The sequence below is a fragment of the Mya arenaria genome, chromosome 14 (genome assembly GCF_026914265.1).
Source record: "Mya arenaria isolate MELC-2E11 chromosome 14, ASM2691426v1".
Taxonomy (NCBI): Eukaryota; Metazoa; Mollusca; class Bivalvia; order Myida; family Myidae; genus Mya; species Mya arenaria.
This window is the reverse complement of record NC_069135.1, coordinates 59,354,347-59,373,819: the sequence shown is the minus strand read 5'-3', so window position 1 is coordinate 59,373,819 and position 19,473 is coordinate 59,354,347. Positions and strand designations below refer to the sequence as shown.

The 19,473-nt window shown below is 34.1% G+C and overlaps 2 protein-coding genes across 3 annotated transcripts in view; one reads left to right on the top strand and one right to left on the bottom strand.

Annotated features, from left to right (window-relative positions):
- Positions 1-561: 561 nt before the first annotated feature.
- On the top strand, positions 562-4,603 carry LOC128216327 (caveolin-2-like). Its single transcript, XM_052922888.1, has 4 exons — positions 562-633; positions 1,061-1,218; positions 1,624-1,628; positions 4,482-4,603. The coding sequence occupies exons 1-4, from the start codon at positions 562-564 to the stop codon at positions 4,601-4,603; spliced, it is 357 nt and encodes a 118-aa protein (XP_052778848.1).
- LOC128217918 (uncharacterized) overlaps positions 2,753-19,473 on the bottom strand; it is a 51,924-nt gene continuing 35,203 nt past the window's right edge. For both annotated transcript variants that reach the window (XM_052925374.1, XM_052925375.1), the window contains 16 exons: positions 19,031-19,182; positions 18,399-18,488; positions 17,599-17,804; positions 16,797-16,965; positions 15,906-16,056; positions 15,476-15,616; positions 14,459-14,701; positions 13,597-13,696; positions 12,492-12,749; positions 11,792-11,940; positions 11,301-11,471; positions 10,876-10,971; positions 10,536-10,724; positions 9,613-9,670; positions 7,940-8,121; positions 2,753-6,921 (listed from right to left, as the gene is read on the bottom strand). In XM_052925374.1, the coding sequence (XP_052781334.1) occupies positions 6,793-6,921; positions 7,940-8,121; positions 9,613-9,670; positions 10,536-10,724; positions 10,876-10,971; positions 11,301-11,471; positions 11,792-11,940; positions 12,492-12,749; positions 13,597-13,696; positions 14,459-14,701; positions 15,476-15,616; positions 15,906-16,056; positions 16,797-16,965; positions 17,599-17,804; positions 18,399-18,488; positions 19,031-19,182 (2,484 nt within the window). In that variant the 3' untranslated portion in view covers positions 2,753-6,792. The remainder of the gene's footprint in view (positions 6,922-7,939; positions 8,122-9,612; positions 9,671-10,535; positions 10,725-10,875; positions 10,972-11,300; positions 11,472-11,791; positions 11,941-12,491; positions 12,750-13,596; positions 13,697-14,458; positions 14,702-15,475; positions 15,617-15,905; positions 16,057-16,796; positions 16,966-17,598; positions 17,805-18,398; positions 18,489-19,030; positions 19,183-19,473) is intronic.

Here is a 19,473-nt window from a genome sequence, read left to right as displayed (position 1 = left end):
TTTTTGGATCATTTTTATTTTCTTCCAGCTTGTTCGACATATATTCCGATTTGGCCTTAATTACTTCTTTCTGAACAAGGTTTCTGTAAAAACTATGTTGACTTTACTATGGGGGTTACGCCATAACTTTAATGTGTTGTAAACATCAAAAAAAAATATATCAACATTAAAGTTATGGAAGCCAGAACTACCATACTTTAATTAAAAACAATACAAGTCGGGAAGAGAAAATAATGTCTTTCCTTATCTTTATTTATATAAAAGGTTTTAGATTCATTGTGTGTCCTTACCACCGAACCAGGCGCGTAGCTAGGGCCAATTTGCGATGCCTTCGGGTTTATGAAATCCTCACCCGCTGCCCCGTCACCCTCCTCACTTTGGTTTATTTTTCCATATTGGGGGTTTTGGTATAACAAAAAAACTTTTGACCAGTCAAAATTTCATAACGCAACTGCGTATTTGCGTAAATTTGTCACCTACGCGTCTGAGAACCTTAAATGTTTGACAAGTTACTACATGTAACATGTTAGTACAGTTCTAAATCAGTTTTTATTTTTAGAGATGACAACCCCTTTGGTGGATATAAAGTTCAAGGCTCTTCGTGATCCCAGAGACCTTAATGAATTTACAACGGTGAGAATAATCAACTCGGATATGTCCAAAAATTAGTAACAGAAATGTGTAATTTAATAATAATAATAATAATAATAATAATAATAATAATATTAAATAATAATAAAAATAATAATAATGAAATAATAATAATAATATTAAATAATAATTATAATAATCAAAATAATGGCATTATAATAATAATAGCATTATAATAATAATGATAATCATTATAATATTGATAATAAATTATATTAAATATAATAATAATTAGTATTACTTTTTGGTAAAAGCCGCTTGTTAAACATATCACAAATTACCAAAAAAAACAACATTCAATGCCTTGTAATATTTTTTCCTTTATCATTACGTGTAGATTGGTCGAATGTATTTTATTCCAAACTATTTTCAACACGTGATACAAACAAACACTTCTTTGTTCTTTCAGTTGACGTTTAACGATGCTTTCGGTGAACCTCCACATGTTGAGAGCGAATACTGCTGTTGGAACACAAGTAACACAGCGTTCACGTGCGCGCAAGGCACGTGCTACAAGATCCTCAGCTCGCTATGTGCAGTCCCTCTTGCATTTCTGTACGGTCTATGGTATGCCTGCTTGACATTTGAAATCGTCTGGTGTAATACACCTTTTTTTAAAGGCTGCATAATGGCGTTGCATCACACTCGTCAAATGTTTAATCTCTGGGTTCGATGCTTGCTTGATCCTTTTTGCGATGCTTTTGGCTCGTGTTTAGCGCAGGCAAAAGGAAATGGAACAAACTCATGCGCCAAATCTAACGCTTGAAGATGTCCTCAAGGTTCTTGGCCCAATACGTAACGACTGATGTCAATTCAATAAACGATTATGACATACATGTATCTATACATGTTAAATAACTGTGTGTAATATTTTTCATAATTATGTCAAAAAGTTGCGGTTAATACAAAAAATATATGGATTTTATCAATGAGATGAAGATGAATGTTAACTTGTAAAATATAAATTTGCAGGACTGGTATGTTGTTGTTTTTATTTTCATTTTGAAATGTTGAATATTTTCAATAAAGAGTTTTGCCATATTTTTACAATATCATAAGCTATTTCATTAATTATTTTTAATCATGAGATCTCATCCTTGTTTCTCAGGTGCCAGCGTACACATCTTTTTAACTTTTAAACATGAATTACTCCTTCAGTTTTTCAGCAAAATTATGAGATATCCTCTAAGAGCTGACACTGGATTCAATATATATAAAAAAAGTAGATGTAAAAAAATCTAAATACGGCCGCAATAAATGTGTGTTTTTTTATATACCAAGTTTGGTACTAGAGACCTTGACATTCACCCAAGCGGCCCAAAAAGCAACCTCAATTAAGGTCTCAATTACATGTAACTCATTCTATACCCCAAGTGGTCACAGTATGTCAACCCTAGCTAAATGCATTCAGTTTCAACCACTTTTTTATTATAAGTAAGAGTGACATTGAACCTAGGCGCTCAAACTGCATTCCCATGAAAGGTCTCAATAAACTCTTCCTACATTCCAAGTTTGTTCACAATATGTGAACACAAGCTAATCATCAGTGGTCGAAATTAACACAAGCCCGTCAGCCCTGCGCTGGTAAAATGTCTTCCAGGCTTGCTCAAATTCTGAATTGTATATAGCAGGGCTTAAAGAAATTTGATGCCAAGCAACATTCCTACATATCACATTTGGTAACAATATGTCAACCCTAACTAAAGATTTTCAGTTTCAACTGTGTTTCTGTTACTCTTCCTTTATACCAAGTTTGGTCACAATATGTCAATCCTAACTAAAGATATTCAGTTTCAACTGTGTTTTTGTTACTCTTCCTTCATACCAAGTTTGGTCACAATGATGTCTACCATTAGACTTTCTAAAGTTGTCCAGTTTCATAGGAAAGTGACGCAGACAATCCTGTCCGCCTACATGCCCGAATAATGATGTACGTCATTCTAATAACCAGGTTTCTCTGTGTGAGAACCTGATTCATATTTTTTTTGTATTTTTGTGAATTAGTAGGGGAACACCATACTTACCATTAATTTAGGCCTTATGATTCATTGTTGTAACAGTTCCAGAAAGTGAATGTGGATTTAAGACAAAATAACCATAATAAGCCACTGATTATGTTTATTGAACTAAAATAAATGTTGTTGAAATAATAAATAAAGTGACAAAGTACATTTACATGTATATAGCACAATTCTATTTCAGAAAAATACAAAATATCAATTATGAAACTTTTCAAACAAAACAACAGACAATTCTTGCCATAGGTGAAGACTGAGGAAGCAAGATACATACATGTAGGAAATTACCAGTATTCTTTATTATCGCCTTAAAAAAGAACCAAATTTGACAGCATTCACAATCCCATCAAGTAAGACAATACTAACTCTTTACAATAGTTCTCCAATGATGACAATAACATAATAGCGTGACAAAAAAATAAAAAACCAACCTACCATACCTGTTTTTAGATTTGAAACCTACCAGAGCCCTAATTACCAATGTCTAAATTGTCCACAAACCCACTAATCTATGATAATTAATGATAAATATCTGCATGATAAGCTGGTAAGACCCTTAAAACCTACATGATGCGATGTAAAATAACAAAACTAAATATCTCTAGGCTTCATTCTTTTCTATAGGGTTTGTCCCTGTGTTTTTCCTTGCAGTGTTAAGAAATGGAATATTTATGAAAACATATATAAGCCTGGTTTAATGGGTAAATATATAGTGACAAATTCGAAATATTTAAAAATCATTTGTTCTTTGGTTAACAGGGTCTGATCCAGGATTTGCCCAATTTGAAGCGTAATTTAGGGGCTTGACCTATAGACTTGCGCCACTTCTTCAGAATTAAATTTATTTGGTTTAAGGACTGTGCAGGTATGGAGGTTTTGGGGTACTCCCCGATTATTTTTTTCAAATTTCTTGTCCAAAATGGTGCATTTTGGGTGTATTTTATTACTTTTTGTCTCCTTTATTGAAAAACTAAGTAAACTAGGACAATTTTACGGGGAGGGGGGCGCACACTAGGTGCCCCCTTGGATTAGCTAGTGGTTAAGTTATTGTACAATGTTATGTTATCATCAGGGTCAAAATATGGTACAACACTGATAAATTTACAAGTCACATGATAGATCAATCTTTGAAATATAGGTTAAACAAGAAAGACAGTTATTTGTGTTAACAGATAATGCTGATAAAATTATAACAACCAGGTCCCGTATTCACTACCATCTTAAGTCTCAGTTTCAGACTTGGACTCGGAAAACTGAATTCTGAAATGTTATCTTTAGATAACTAAAAGTGACAAAAAAGTGCCAAAAGATGTGTGCCTGATTGTTGAACAGTTTCTGTTACAGCAATTTTTACAATCTTTGCTCCTAAAATAAATTTTGAACAACAAATCAATTCATTGCCCGGTTAGTGCAGGTGTTTAGCCCATTCACTTTTCACCAAGGTGACCCAGGTTCGATTCATGGCCTGGGCGCATGTTACTTGAGACTGTTTGCAATGACTGCCCCTGAGTCTCAGACTTGTGGCTATTCACAATCAATGCCCTTGAGTCTCAGATTCGGACTGTTCCCAATCACTGCCCCTGAGTCTCAGTCTCCAACTGTTCACAATCACTGCTCCTGAGTCTCAGACTTGAGACTGTTCACAATCACTGCCCCTGAGTCTCAGACTTGAGACTGTTCACAATCACTGCCCCTGAGTCTCAGACTTGAGACTGTTCACAATCACTGCCCCTGAGTCTCAGACTTGAGACTGTTCACAATCACTGCCCCTGAGTCTCAGACTTGAGACTGTTCACAATCACTGCCCCATAGTCTCAGGCTTGACTGTTCTATCACTGCCACCGAGTCTCAGACTTGAGACTGTTCACAAGGACTGGCACGGAGTCTCAGACTTGAGACTGTTTGCAAGCACTGCCCCGAAATCTCCGACTTGAGACTTAAGATGTTAGTGAAAATGGGTCCTAACGATAAAGAAACGTGGAAAGAAATTATTCCTCAAAAATAGACACAGATATCAGACCTTTGGTTTGAGATTATATCACAGATTAAATGCATTTAAATAAACATCAAATGCAAGAGTTACATGTATATATATATACAGCATAATTCAGTACCAAAATCCGTACTATGATATTATATATATTAAATAATATATAATTAACATAAAAATACTAAATCATGCAGCAGTGTGAATATTTTAACAAAATATGTAATGTTCAATGGGAAAAATATATTTTAAAAAATTCTATACTCGGAACAAAAATCATAAATGTAATATATGACCTAAAATCTGAATAAGCACAGATTATTGAATATCACAATTCACAGCAGTATAATTAAACAGTTTTATCTTAGAAAATACTAAGAAATAATACTTCCATCATTCTAGTCAATAACATAAAAATTAAATTATAAATGTGACTTTTATGAACAAAACAAAATCTGAAAAAACAACACACATTTTAACATAGCTGAGTGACCTAATTGGAAATAATATATAGAATAAATAACGTATGAGTTATTATCATATGTAATCGAAAATGTTTATTTGTGTATACGTAGACAATTCATGCATAATATTCAACAATAAATTTACGCATTATATTCAACAATCATCATAATGTTTAGAAGATAATTAAATTTTTAATCCATAATTTTTACCAGTAAAGTGTATATACTAAAGCTCTTTAATAATGCTGCCTTGAACAAATCCTTAATAACCCTTTAATGATGATATGTAGTGTTTTTGAAACAAAAAGTATTTCAAGCCATTTTGCATAAAATTTAATTTAAAAAAACTTAAACATCCGGCTACAATATCTCAAAAGTTCTTCAGCTTAAAAAAAACTTAAGTTATTACTTTATTTTGATTCTCCTTCATTAAAAAAATAGCTTATCGTGAGATTCCAAAAACTCTTAAAGGCCTAGTTTAAGGAATGTTTGGCATGACAATCCTCTGCTGTGCACCTCCTGCTGATCACACTGATGTCATCACAGAAGGGGCCTATTTCCTGTTAATTTGTTTACTGGCTCATGGCCATTTATGGTCCATTTCTATAACAAAACCTCCAAAACTGCATTGCCGGATATTCGGATCAGAGATCTTATAAGACAATTAGGCAATTTGATTAAGATCAATACACAGAGGTTGTGTACAAAACACGTTTTTTTGGGGGGGGGAGGAGGGGCAGTCACTTACAGAAGGATTAAACTAAGCCTTTAAGAATGTAAGCATTGAATATACAAATTATACCAAAACAAACAAGTCAGCTTAGCTTAATCCTTTATAAGGGGCTTAAGATGTTCCTGGAATGTTGGGCCTGAGGTAAGATTCCTTCTTCAATAAATGTGCCCTGTCAGTAAAACCTCTGACTCAGTTTTTAAATATTGCATTTTTTCTGGATAACAAATAATGTTATTCCATCTCTCATTTAAGGAGAACATTATCTGCCATCTTTTGTAAAATAACCACACAAAATCAATAAAACCCAATAAGTGATCAGCCATATCAGTACAACTTTCAAATAAAGAATTCATTGAATAAAACCTCTTGATTAAAATTAAGCAAAGTTAAGGATGAGTTTTTCCTAAACATTCCACCACCATGGGTTTCTACCAACAACAGCAACACTTCCACTCAAAATCAGAAATCTAAAACACATTTTCCACCATCTAAATAAAAACAATTCTGCACAACCTCTTAACCCCTTAGTTACAACGAATATTCTCACAAAGTTAAAATTTCTGCACCACCTTAAAACTGTCTATATATTTTCTGCCACTAGATTCAAAGAGTCCCCACATCTTAAGTGACATTTCCAGAGTCGAAAGTCTTAACTTTCCACACTTAAGATATCAAAGACGAGGTCTCTGTCCTAAAATCTTTCCCAATACATATTCAGTCCTAAAAACAGTTTTTCACCTCTTGGAGAGAAAATGCCAAGTTAAAAAGTAATTCAAAAAAAATAAATAATTGCAACACGATTTACCTTCAATAGATCTGAAATCAAATCTCTTATCATATTTAGTTCTAAAATAAAACAGCCTTTTTCTCCACCTTGTGGGAAATAGGCAACATGGCAGTTATCAACAAATGTTTTTTTTTCCACCATACAATTCAACATTAATAGTTCACAATGGGTTTTCCACCATCGATTGCCAGTTCCTCTAATTGTACAATTGTCTGACGTTTGTCAAACTCCAGTTCATTTAACAGCTGATCAGCTATACGACTTCGTAATCTTCCGCCAACCTGAAATAAAAAATAAGTTCATTTTGCACTTGTTTTAAATCATTATACAGCAATACTCATTTTAAAGTGACACTCTTATTTAAAATCAATACATGCACATGTATGAAAAACATAAATTTTGAGTGACAAACCTTTAACTGCCTACTAAAAATAATGCATTTATGGAAAATATTAATTACTGATAACAGGATTTAATTGTAACCGTGTATTTAATAGCTGAAAATGCACAAATATTAATAGATTGGTGAGTGCTAAAAGATTTTCAGTGATCAACTAATGTCTCATAAGGTAGAAATACCGTGATTTCTACACCTTTCTTTCAAATTAAACACAGTATCCTTCATAAGAACCAATGTTTCTGATCTTTATTTTGATATTGATTCATCCTTTTCAGTAAATTAAAAAAAAAAGTTTTAATTGTGGTACATCTTTGGGAGTAAGAGTGCATCTTTAACCAGCCTACAACAAAATATTGTTCGAACTCGCGACATTTGCGTACTAAGAAGGTTTTAGAAATAGAAATACAATTTTAAATTGTACCTTAAAAAGTCTACACTATTGTTTTCAAGCCAAACTTTCTTTCAAAATGTATCTCCTTTCAACATAGAATAAAGGATTCAAAACATTGATTGTTTCATGTGCTTGGATGTGCTTACCATGAATACAAATAAATGTTTTAAAGATGCAAAGTATATACGTTGATGCATTTTTTTTCTTCATTTGAATACATTATCATGTTTAACGCATTTTACCTAATCATGAAAACAAAACAAAATTGCACATGATTAAGCGTTTTTTTTAAACTGGTGATTTGGTGGCCACATAGTTATTAATTAATTAAAAACCTTTATAAAAGCTAATAATTTTTCTATCTTTTTTTTTTATCATATGCTTTTTGTTCAATAATATGAAATGAGTAAAATCTGAAAATGCATTTAAGATAAAATAAACATTTTGCATCAACCTTTTTTGTGGGCCATATAGTTGTTTTTTATGGCCCCAAAGTTAAAAGACTTACAGTTTTAGGTCTCTGCATTTTCTTGGAGTGTGGATCATTATTGAGAGACCCCAAGTCTGGGGTGATGCTTCTATTATTTGGCCATATTATCGCTGGCGGGAATAGTCCCGATGAGGGTGTCCCCCGACTGGCAGGTAGGCTTTTTTGTGCCGACTGGACCCGCGACCTTTTGCCCGTGGATGCTGAATAGGGAAAGAATAGTATTATAATGTAGTTAAACTAAAATTCCGCGAAATGGATGTGTCACCTATCGATAGGGCAAGGTAACCATGACCTTCACCGTTGACCTACTGACCCCAAATTTAATAAGGGACATATACAATTACTTGAAAACTTTACTTCAAGTGGTGAAACAGATGTCTGAAGTGGATGTCTGCCATGGCAGATGACATACTATAAGCAAATATTTATTCGGACTAGGCAAAAAGGATTCGAAAATCCTGAAAACGGGAAAAAAAACGTATCTCTGCCCTTCCACGCGTTCCCCCCCGCCCCGCCCACCCCTTTATAAATTCAGATGACCTGAGTAGTTCGTAATTATTTTTTACAGCTTTATAACTTTAAAGTTGGTATCAAACAATTAGATCTTTTTTTCTGTGGGAAAAGAAATTTTCATTACACAAGCAAATCATACAAGTTTGTATGTATACACACTGTTTAGAAATTCGTTATTCATGTGATATTAATTGTTGGGTATTATTTCATGATTAAAATACTGGTGGTACTTTTCATAACCTAATGTGAAGTTATAAAATCAAACATTGGTGAATGTTTACAAGTTAGTTGTGTCTTGGTAAGATATCAGGTATGGTACATGTATATTTATTCCCCCAAACACCTCTTACCGTAAGCCCCTCTCAAAATAGCACCTTAAAATCAACATACAACCTTAATATTTAACCACCACCAGCAAATTGTATAAACTTGGATTAAGTTTGAAGTTTATTTTTAGTACATTTAAGTGATATGATATGATTGGTTAGAAATAATTTCTGGATAAATATTGACCAATCAATTAACAGTCAACTAACTTTAACCAAAGCAAGAAGCAGCAAAGTGTATTAGCTGGTTTGCTTTTTGGTCTGTTCAAATTTAGCCAAAAAAAATTATTGGCCAATATTTATCCAATAAGTAACCAATTAAATCACAGAAATGTGCAAACTGGCCAGAGATGGAAAACTTATCCAAGTTTTTTACAACTGGCTGCAGAAATTATTCAATATAATGAAAAGGCATGGTTATTATTATAATTACATAGTATAGAAAATATTTACAGAAAATACATGTATGCCTGATTTTTAATGGACTGATTCTTATTTGGACTGTTGAATAAATCATCATATGTCAAAATTTGCAATTTTAAACTATAGTGTATCTTTTAAATTGTTTATCTATTGAATTAAATTAATTTAAGACTTCACTTGGAGTTCTGTAAGTTAACTTTGTGCACATCAAAACTAATGAATGGATTAGTGAGTCCTCAAAGAATATTATAAATAATGTCAAAAGCTATGAAAAATACAACATAACTACTGTTGGTGTAGTTGATTTAACTATAATAAAAAAAATATAATTATTTCAGTAAGTCTATGCACTCTAAATCTTCTTTTCTTTACAAGCCTTATTTTGAATAATTATAGTTTCATAATTCTTAATTATCTTATACAACTTACGGGTAGCGGGAGTAAATGCTGACTGGGTTCTGCTAACACACGATTCATAGTCGTACACCTGAAAATATATTTAAATATTCAGACTGCTGAAAATATTTTAGTTGTAAATATTGCAAACATATTTGTACATTAACCCCGACAGTGTATCAAATACCTGGTAACAATATGTCTACATTAAACCATCAGCTTATCAAAGAACAATATTTCTATATATATTAAATCCAAGCCAATCAAATTACAATGTTTCTACATAAAATCCAACAGCCAATCAAATTACAATATTTCTACATTGAGACTGACAGCCAATCAAATTACAACATTTCTACATAAAATTCAACAGTCAATCAAATTATAATATTTCTACATTAAGTCTAACAGCCAATCAAATAACAATATTTCTACATTAAATCAAACAGCCAATCAAAATACAGTATTTCTACATTAAATCCAACAGCCAATCAAATTACAATAGTTCTACATTAATTCCGAAACCCCATCAAATAACAATATTTCTACATTAACTCTTAAAGCAAATCAAATTACCTTATTTCTACATAAAATCCAACAGCCAATCAAATTACAATATTTCTACATTGAGACTGACAGCCAATCAAATTACAACATTTCTACATACAATTCAACAGCCAATCAAATTACAATATTTCAACATTAAATCAAACAGCCAATCAAAATACAATAGTTCTACATTAAATCCAACAGCCATTCAAATTCCAATGTTTCTACATTAAATCCAACAGCCAGTCAAAGCCAATCCAACAGCCAATCAAATAACAAAGTATCAAACTCCTCAACCAATCAAATAACAATACATACTTATGCATAAATTTCCACAACCAATCAAATGACAACAATTTATACATTATTTTAATGATCGCCAAGGTAAACAAGCTGGAAACCCTTACCACAGCCTGTAGATCGTCCACACGTTGGAAGGCGTCAAGTTTCATGTTCCTCTCATGTTGGAGGCGTTTCCGCGTTGTATCAACGTCCTTCTTAATCTTATCATAGTACGCGGAATGCTGCTTCATGTTACGATCCTTCTCCTCAGAGAGGATTGCCAACTGGTTCTCCTTGTCGGTGAGTTCTTCTAGCTGTAAGGGGTTCAAAATGAAATCGTTGAACGAATAAATGGTTTGTTTTGATTAGATTGATTGCACGAGGTATAACCTCCACCCTTGAGCACCAAATATCTAACAATTTACATTCTTACCAATCATTAAGCAAAGTTAAAGGCCCACTTACCAGTTTTTCAATGTTGGCCTGTTTAGCCTGTTCTAGTTGTCGCTGACTTCTGGCTTTCTGCATCGCTTCATGGCTCTTTTCTAGCTTTTCTTTTAACTGAAACAGGCAATCAAAAGTATGCATTTATTTTTCCGTTGGATTCACAACATTTTCCTAATCTCCTTTAATTATCTACCAGGTGTACAGTATGGTAAATGTATGGACAGCAAATGATTTTTTCCCACAAAAAATCAAAGAAAAACTGTAGGATTTTTTTTCAAAACTCCACCAAACCATACAAAAGTTAACACAAAAAGTTACGTTATTAATAAATACAATATTTCTTTATTCAAGAATACTGTAATTTTTTATTGATTTTTGAATGTGAAAAAAATCATGAAAAGCCAATGTGTTAGTTACTGATATTTAACAATGTAAGCCTATACCTCTCTATCCAGGAGTTTCTTCACATCGTTGGCCTCCTTTTGTGCGTCCGTCAGTGCTTTACGAAGGGCCACAATCTGTTGCCGTAGCAATATAATCTGTTCTTCAGCCTCCATTCTCATTGACTCACAGATCTTCTTGTTGTTGTCACACTCATTACGGAGCTCTTGTGTCTGGGAAAAGGGGAAAATGCAATTGATATTGGTGTACATGTATTGTAACCTTCAACAAGAATGCAACAGTGTTAACACATTATGATAATGGTGTTTTGTAACCTTCAACAAGAATGCAACAGTGTTAACACCTTATGATATTGGTGTATTGTAACCATCAACAAGAATGCAACAGTGTTTGAGTGCGAATAAACATTGTTCACGATCCAGATTACAAAAAAACGCTTACAAAAATACTCCCTGCACATTTATTAGGGTATACACAACAATAAAGACAATAAAGACGTATACTTTAATTACCGTAATGCAATGTTACTTACATTTTTCAGGTTATTAACGAGGTTGTGATTCTGTCGCCATGTTTTCATCGCCTTCATCTTCAACAGGAGACTATTGAGCACGTGGTTCTCATGTTGTAACTCACGTAACGTCTCCGACTTAGACAGGGCATTTCCTGCACCAGAGTCTTCTATAATTGAAAGCATATTTTTGAGATCTATTATTAACTTATTAAGGCAGACTTAATTCTTCTTTATTTAAGATCAATTGTACAGACAGCTTATAGCTGCTATATATCAATCTTGAATCCACTTCCTGGGCAGAAACCAGGGCCCTGCTTCATTCAAAATCGTAAGGCTTAAGGTCGTAAATTTGCAGAAGCGCTGTTTTAGCACAAACTGTGTTTCAATTAAATGACATTTGCTGAAGTCATAAACCTTTTTAGAAAATGTTTAAGCACTTTTTTCAAGGTAAATTGAGTAAAATTAGTTCTTTTTAACGTAACTGGAATTTTTTTAATTAAACCTATATTTTGTTTTCAATGTACTTTATAAAGAACTCATTTAACTCCATTTAAATTGAAAAACAAGTTCTTTAACATTTTTCACATATCAGTAATTTTTATCAATCAAATTTTTAACATACAGGAAGTAATAACTAAATCCTTTTTTTTAATTCAAACTTCTGACAAAAAAATATTTCTGCCAAACAAGGTATGGGAAAAATGACTATATCTCTTACCAATGGAGCTTCCAAACTTTTCCCGCACCATGCTCATCGCCTTAAACGCTTCTCGTCTCGTGTCCGAGATTTTTTCGTACACGTCATCATTTAATTCCATCCTAAACTCATCAAACTTGTTTTTCAGTGCATATGTTGAGCTGAACAAGTTTTGGATGAGTTCATCATATTCCTGGCGTACACGTTCGCGTATTTCCTTTTGTTGGTCGAAGCTCATTTGACGCATTTCTGCGACCTTGGCCCGCAGGGCGGTGATCTCTGGAATATTAAGAACCCCATTCATAAGTTGTTGAAATTTTGACGACTGATGTGTAAAAATATTTCTGCAGTCATTTAAGAGTACTGAATTATTCTTGCATACCGAACGTGTGTTTCCGGTCATGTGACCAGTGCTGGAAAAACCCATCTCACATACCCCATGTTAGATGATTCATGCGCAACAACGCGCCACTTCTTATTTCATTTATTGTATGGTTTATGAAAAATAAATTAAAGAGCAATCAAATATATATGTTTGCAAGACTTTTGATTAAAATTGAAAATAATCGTAAAAAAACGCTATTTTTAGTTACTGCGCTCTATGACGTCAGTAATCAACGTCGCACGCGCCTTTTGATGTAATTGTACAAAAGTTCGTTTTCAACGTCATTTTTTCCACAAATTGATAATTTTAGATATGCAAGAAAAATTATCAATCATGTTTTTCCAGTCCGGATCGAAAAATCCGACCCTCGGGCACGCTGCGTGGTCTGTAACTCGGCAAGCCTTGTTACCAAGTTACGCGCGTGCCCTCGGGTTGGATTTTTCTATCTGTACCGGAAACACATGAAAGATTCTTATAATAACAAATAGGGATCAGCCTTGAAAGATCAAATGTTTTTCTAAATTATTGTCAATAAAGAGAAAAGATAATAAAGTGCCTTAACAGGGGACAGAACCCTGGGAAGGCCATAAAATTTATATTGACCATCTCACTTCTATGGTGTTGCACTTGACCATTTTGCATTTGGCCAGTGGTCAGTTTTTAGACAATGGCTCATAAATAATGAACAGGCTGATCAAAGACATCTTTTTACTATGGTTAAAATGGGGGCTTGACACTTACCCATGATCAGGTCATGGCCCTGGTTGGCCAGCTGACACTGGACCTCCACCATAATGTTCTGTTGTAGAGACTTCAGTTGGTCCTTTAACTGTTTAACCTCCTGGTGATTCAAAAACAGAAATATTTAAGGATCAATTAACAAGGAAAAGTTTACTTTCTGCAGGTCTCCAATGGATATGTTTACAAATAAGCAAGAAAGAAGTTTGCTTGCAGCTGATGAGAGGTCATTATTAAAAAATCAAAATCTTTTTCAGTTAAGAAAACAAGAGCGCAAAGTAGAGCCTGCCTATGTTAGTCTGTTTTGGGTTTCATCAGTTGAACAACTTGACAATTTATTGAGGCCATATTTATGGGCCTTGCTATATCAGTGTGTGTATTGTCTCTCAACATGTGTACCAAGTTCCATTCAAATATCTTGAAGAAGAGTTCTTTTAGTTAGGTTATAATTTATTAACTTGGACAAGGGCAATGACAACCACACCATGACATTGACAATGATACTACTACTTTTCTTCAGTAAACAAACCAGCTAACAGATCCATCGTTCTACAGTACCCACAAAGTGGAGATGGGTACATCTTTTTCCACTTTGACAACTATTTTTCCAATGTTCAGCCTTTTTATAGACATTCCAGTGGTCAAATATTCTGAGCCATTCAAAAGGGCAAATTTCTTAAAAATCATGCAAATTATAAGGACTTAAAAATAAATATTCCCAAATATCGATCCAAATACGAGTTCCAAAACCGACTATAAAAAGCCTGCCCCAGATGTTATCTTAAATTGCAGGCTTGTCAGACACTAGCTTAAATCACTTAATGTATCCTTTATCATTTTCATTTATGTTTCATTATATTCTAACCTGTTCTTTTTGATACAGATTCTGATGGTTGGCTCTAAGGAGATTCTCATAGTACATTGTGTAGCTGTCGAAATTACTCTTCTCCCGACCCATCACTGCTCGCGCTAGCTCCGCCACACAACCGTTCAGGTGTTTCCGGGAGAACGTAATCGAATCGTCGTTTTCTTCACACTGTGTCATGAGTTTCTCGTAGAATGCCTCTGTGACGTGGGGCTTGGTGATAGTGAAGCTTTCTTTCATAACCTGCAAAAAAAAATAACCCAATAAACCTTTTAACAAAATTGCTTACCGGGTAAATTGGCACTATTTTGGAAAAACATTGCGAAGAACAATAATCACTTTACATGGATTCAGATGATTGTCTGAATTTATTTCATCAAAATTCATAATGCTTTAAGTTAAAAAGGAACTTACATGCATAAAGTAATTATGAATACATTAGGGCTTTTCCATTAAAACATATAACCTCCGGGGGAAAGGCACTCTTGAATTATACCACCCCCCCTACGGAAGCAATTTTTCCCTTTTGGGGTCCAAATCAGCCAAAAAAGACACCCTACCATATTCTATAAAATAATTGCCTTTCCCCCTTGGGTTATATGTTTAACTGGAATAGCCCTTTCATTTATCAATATTTTGTATATTTGTACCAACATTGATGCCAACAAGCATTTATGACACAGATTGGGAGTAGCAGGGTATTCCAAATTATAATGAGCTCGAGGACCCTGGGGTTTTGTGGTCCTAATTCTTAACAAATTGGGAGTCTCTTGTAATAATATGGGGTTCAAGTATATTGTTTACACTAAAATATTTTTTTGGGGGGGATCTCATAGTTTAAAAAGGGCTTGAAAAATGAGTCACTCGCATTTTCTGCCTCTGGGAAATCCCTATATGGTAAAAATTCAATTTCTTGTGACATAATCCACAATATTTCGATGAAGTTTTTCAATGGCTTTGGTAACTATTCAAATAGTTATGGCAATGATATTAATAAGAAAGGTCAGTTTAACTCACTGGTCTTTTCCAAAGATCAGTTGGCAGTGCAGTCTCTTCTGCTCTTCCTCTCTCTGCCAGGACCAGGGTTAGTTCCTTCGCCATCTTCTTACGGAGCTCTGTTATCATGTGACACTCATGGTTTTCCAATAACTTCACAAGCTACAAAAATAAAAAGCATTATAATGGTTAAATTGTCAGAATAATTAACGAAGTATTGGGTCTACCAACAGCTAATCAATATTTCCTATTTCAGTACAATTTCATTGCAAAACCTTTCAAGTAAAATTTTAAAACCTTTGTAAATCGGTTCTAGTAGTAGTTATAAAATAAATATCACTATAAAGTATCCCTCATTTTTAAAAGCAATTTGAATAATAAAAAAATAGCATACAACACATTATTCTTGAAAAGTAAAAATGTCACCATTTTTTTCAAAAGCAATACAAACCTGTTTAGCTCTGACTTCAATCTCTGATGCACCCCGGGGCATTACGAGGGGGTCCGTATCTAAGGAGATGCCCTCGTACATTTCACCCTGACCTAGTCGCCTAGCAACACTCTGGAGGGTCGGCAATAAAACCTCTGTCTTGTATACTTTGCTGGATAAAATTAAATACGCAGATATTGGTTATTTTTCAGAAAGGTTTTGATATATTGTATGATTATATTCTGACAGGTGTCAATATAGATTATGATTTTTAAAACAGTTTCAGAAACAAATCATTAATATATTAATAGAAATCCTTCAAGTGAAGAAACAATTCTCTTACTCTAACCCAATAGTATACAGAAAAATGCCAATTTCCACAACAATGATATATACATGTACAACAACCATGTTGCTACATGCACTTATGTCACATGCGACACCAATTTCGAAGGTCTATGTATAGCTTTTCTTTCTTTTTGTTCACTGTCTTCATTGACATTTAAGCTACATTTGTAGTCACTGTAGTTCCCACTAGCAAACTTTATTACATAATTATCTGATAAAAAATATAAATATGATACATCTGGCCCTAGTATCACGAAAATGCTCAATTTTTTTTATCTCAACTTGTTAACCACATAACACTACAAAGCAGGATTCAAAGCTGTACATGTTTTTCTCTCTTTTTAAAAGCGCCTTCTTTCATTCTTGCGCTAGAATGTACCATTACAGACTAAATATAGGCCAAATATTCTCAGGGTGGCCTTCAAAAACACCCCTGTTTCAAGATTTGAATTTTTGCTTCTCTGAGACATTGCATTTGTCCATAAGTTGCAACCCTAAGTTAAGCCTATACTAACTTCAAATGCTGGATCAAGTACAGGTTCCTATTTTATTTTCAACTCTTACCAGAATTCCCTATGCTGTGACATGCTGTCGATTCCTTGTATTCCAAGTTTTCTGCGTCCCCAGTCTGTTTTGAGGTACTCAAGACATTTCCACAGCATGAGGAAGAACTTGAGCAGACGGTAAGCTTTGATTGGCTCCTGGGTACGAGATAGACTGGTACCTGATATCGCTGGAAACACAAAGAGTTGGTTTAATTGATATACTGTAATATTTATATGAAAAACTACAGAAACAAGCTCAGTAGCCGAAAGTTTAAACATACATGTAAGCCCCGTTTATTGGCACAGGGTAAACGTCAAAGACATAGAACACAAAAACAAACAATCACAAACCAGAAACATGGAACAACAGCACAAAACTCCACAAACAACACAGTACATAATGTAAAAAAACTAGGTGTGTTTATCAAGGATTGTTAGACACCGCCTTGGAACAGTCAGTATAATGTAAATTTACTGGGGGGTTTGAACCTGTGAGTTTGTGTGCACGAACCTCACTCTTATCCCAACAATTCAGAAGAAACTAAAACTGTCAATGGTAAATCTTATCAAAGTATGCATTAACTTGAGGAAACTAAATGACAGAAGTTGTTCGGGAGATTTTGTACAAATTACACTTTTCTTCTAGGGATTTTGCACTGGGTGCTTTTTGGAGTATAAAGGGCAACACATTGATTTGCTCAACTCTTTTAAACAATATAAAAAATGTGACAAATAATACATACTCTGGAAAAACAGCCATCACTCATTACAAATCAAGACAATCACAAAATGTATCATCTTTCTACAAAAACCCTCCTTACGCATTTTAGCTGTCAATCCGAGTGCAGATGAGTTTCGTTTCACTTCAATGTTGCGGACGCTTCCCGACCTGGCCTTGCGTTCTTTCCCTTTCTCTGCTTCCCCGTTTCCAGCATGATCAGTTAGCAGGGACACATCCTGGTACCCGGTTTGTAACACGTCCTCCATCAGAAGGGTGACACCGAGGATTTCCCCGTTTGCTACATGCCTGTGAGTGAAATGTATGGATATAAGTTTTAGGTGTGTAAGCTTAAAGCCCCTCGCGGCACTATAAACAGATAGTCTAACAAAGTTGTGACATATCAAATAATAAGATTATTTCATCTAATCTAATCAGTGTACACAAAACATTTAAGCTCAGTAGACTTTTATCCTTATGAATATGTGGCTTACGCATGATGGTTTTATCCAATGCAGAACATTATGTAGTTATAATAAAATTATTCTGGGCCTTCTTACATAAAGTATTTTTGATGCGCATGCAAAAAAGCAGTGAATGGTGCACAAAATAAAGAATTAAAACAATAGCATGGCAATCTAACATAAGAATTGTTCTTGGGGAAAATTGAATGGGATCTTAATATGCCCTACAATCTGGCATAGTTTGTATCGACACAGAGTAACTGAAAAATAACCAGCAATGTCCTTTTAATTGCTGATCAATGTGTTACATGAGATGTGTTGGGCTCATGTAAACAATTCTAAATATTGTGTTTATTCATTTGACACTACTCGGTTATAAAATACGATGGCAGTAGCGTAAAATCCATCCGGTCACATCTTTTTAGAAATACTATAATACCTGTCCACATCTTTAAGCCCCGCTAGACACAGTTGGATGTAGTATTCTATCATGTGCCACTGCCAGAACATGGTTGGGTACGGACCGTTCCTGGAAAATATGCAGGGAAATTAAGCATACGTATGATTCAACAGTTTAGATAAATCTACAGTTGTAATTTAAGGGCTATTACAGTAAAACATATAACCCCCGGGAGGAAGGCAATTATTTAAATAGTATATGGGTGGGTGTCTTTTTTGGCAAATTTGGACTCCACAGGGGTAAATTTGCTTCAGTAGGGGAGTGGCATAATTTTAAAAGTGCCTTCCCTCGAGGGTTATATGTTTAAATGGAATAGCCCTAACAGGTTTTTCGTTGTTTTCTCATTTATTTCAAAGAAACTCAAAATTATTATGCAAATAGATCACTGGAAGAATGATTTTTAAATGAATAATTTAGACAATGAAAATTCTGGGAAACAGTTCCTTGGCTGGATAATACTTGTGTTTAAGTGATTCTGGAATACCCATGTACACAAATTATACGGACAGATATTGGATGAAACTCTATGGCAATTACCAAATACGGAATCACTTGCCTTCCATAAAATGCCCTGAATGGAAACATTTCCTCATTTTAACAAAGAAACTTACCTTCCATAGAAAGCCCTTATCGGGAACATTTCCTTGGCAGACAGATCTCTTGATTCCAGTGGTTCAGGAACCGCCATAAATGTGGTAAACACGGACGGACGCTGAACGTTGCTCAATGCCGGCAAGGCATGATGGTAGTTGCTGATGATCGACTGAAAACATAGTATTTAAAGCATTGTAGGGCATAGTTAAATCGAATCCTCTACATAATTTTTAAGTTAATTTACAGAGCTCACAAAAAAAAGAAAAAAAAAGTAAACAAATATAACTGATTTCTTTATTATATTTTTTTAAGAAAGGAGACCTTTACTAGATTGATATATGATGAACTATGATGTCTTCAATACTGGCCCCAATTTCTCGAAGATCTTAAGTTAAGCTGACATTTTCTTGTTGGTATAATTATATATATATATAATCTTAAGCTTTTAAAGCTCACTATT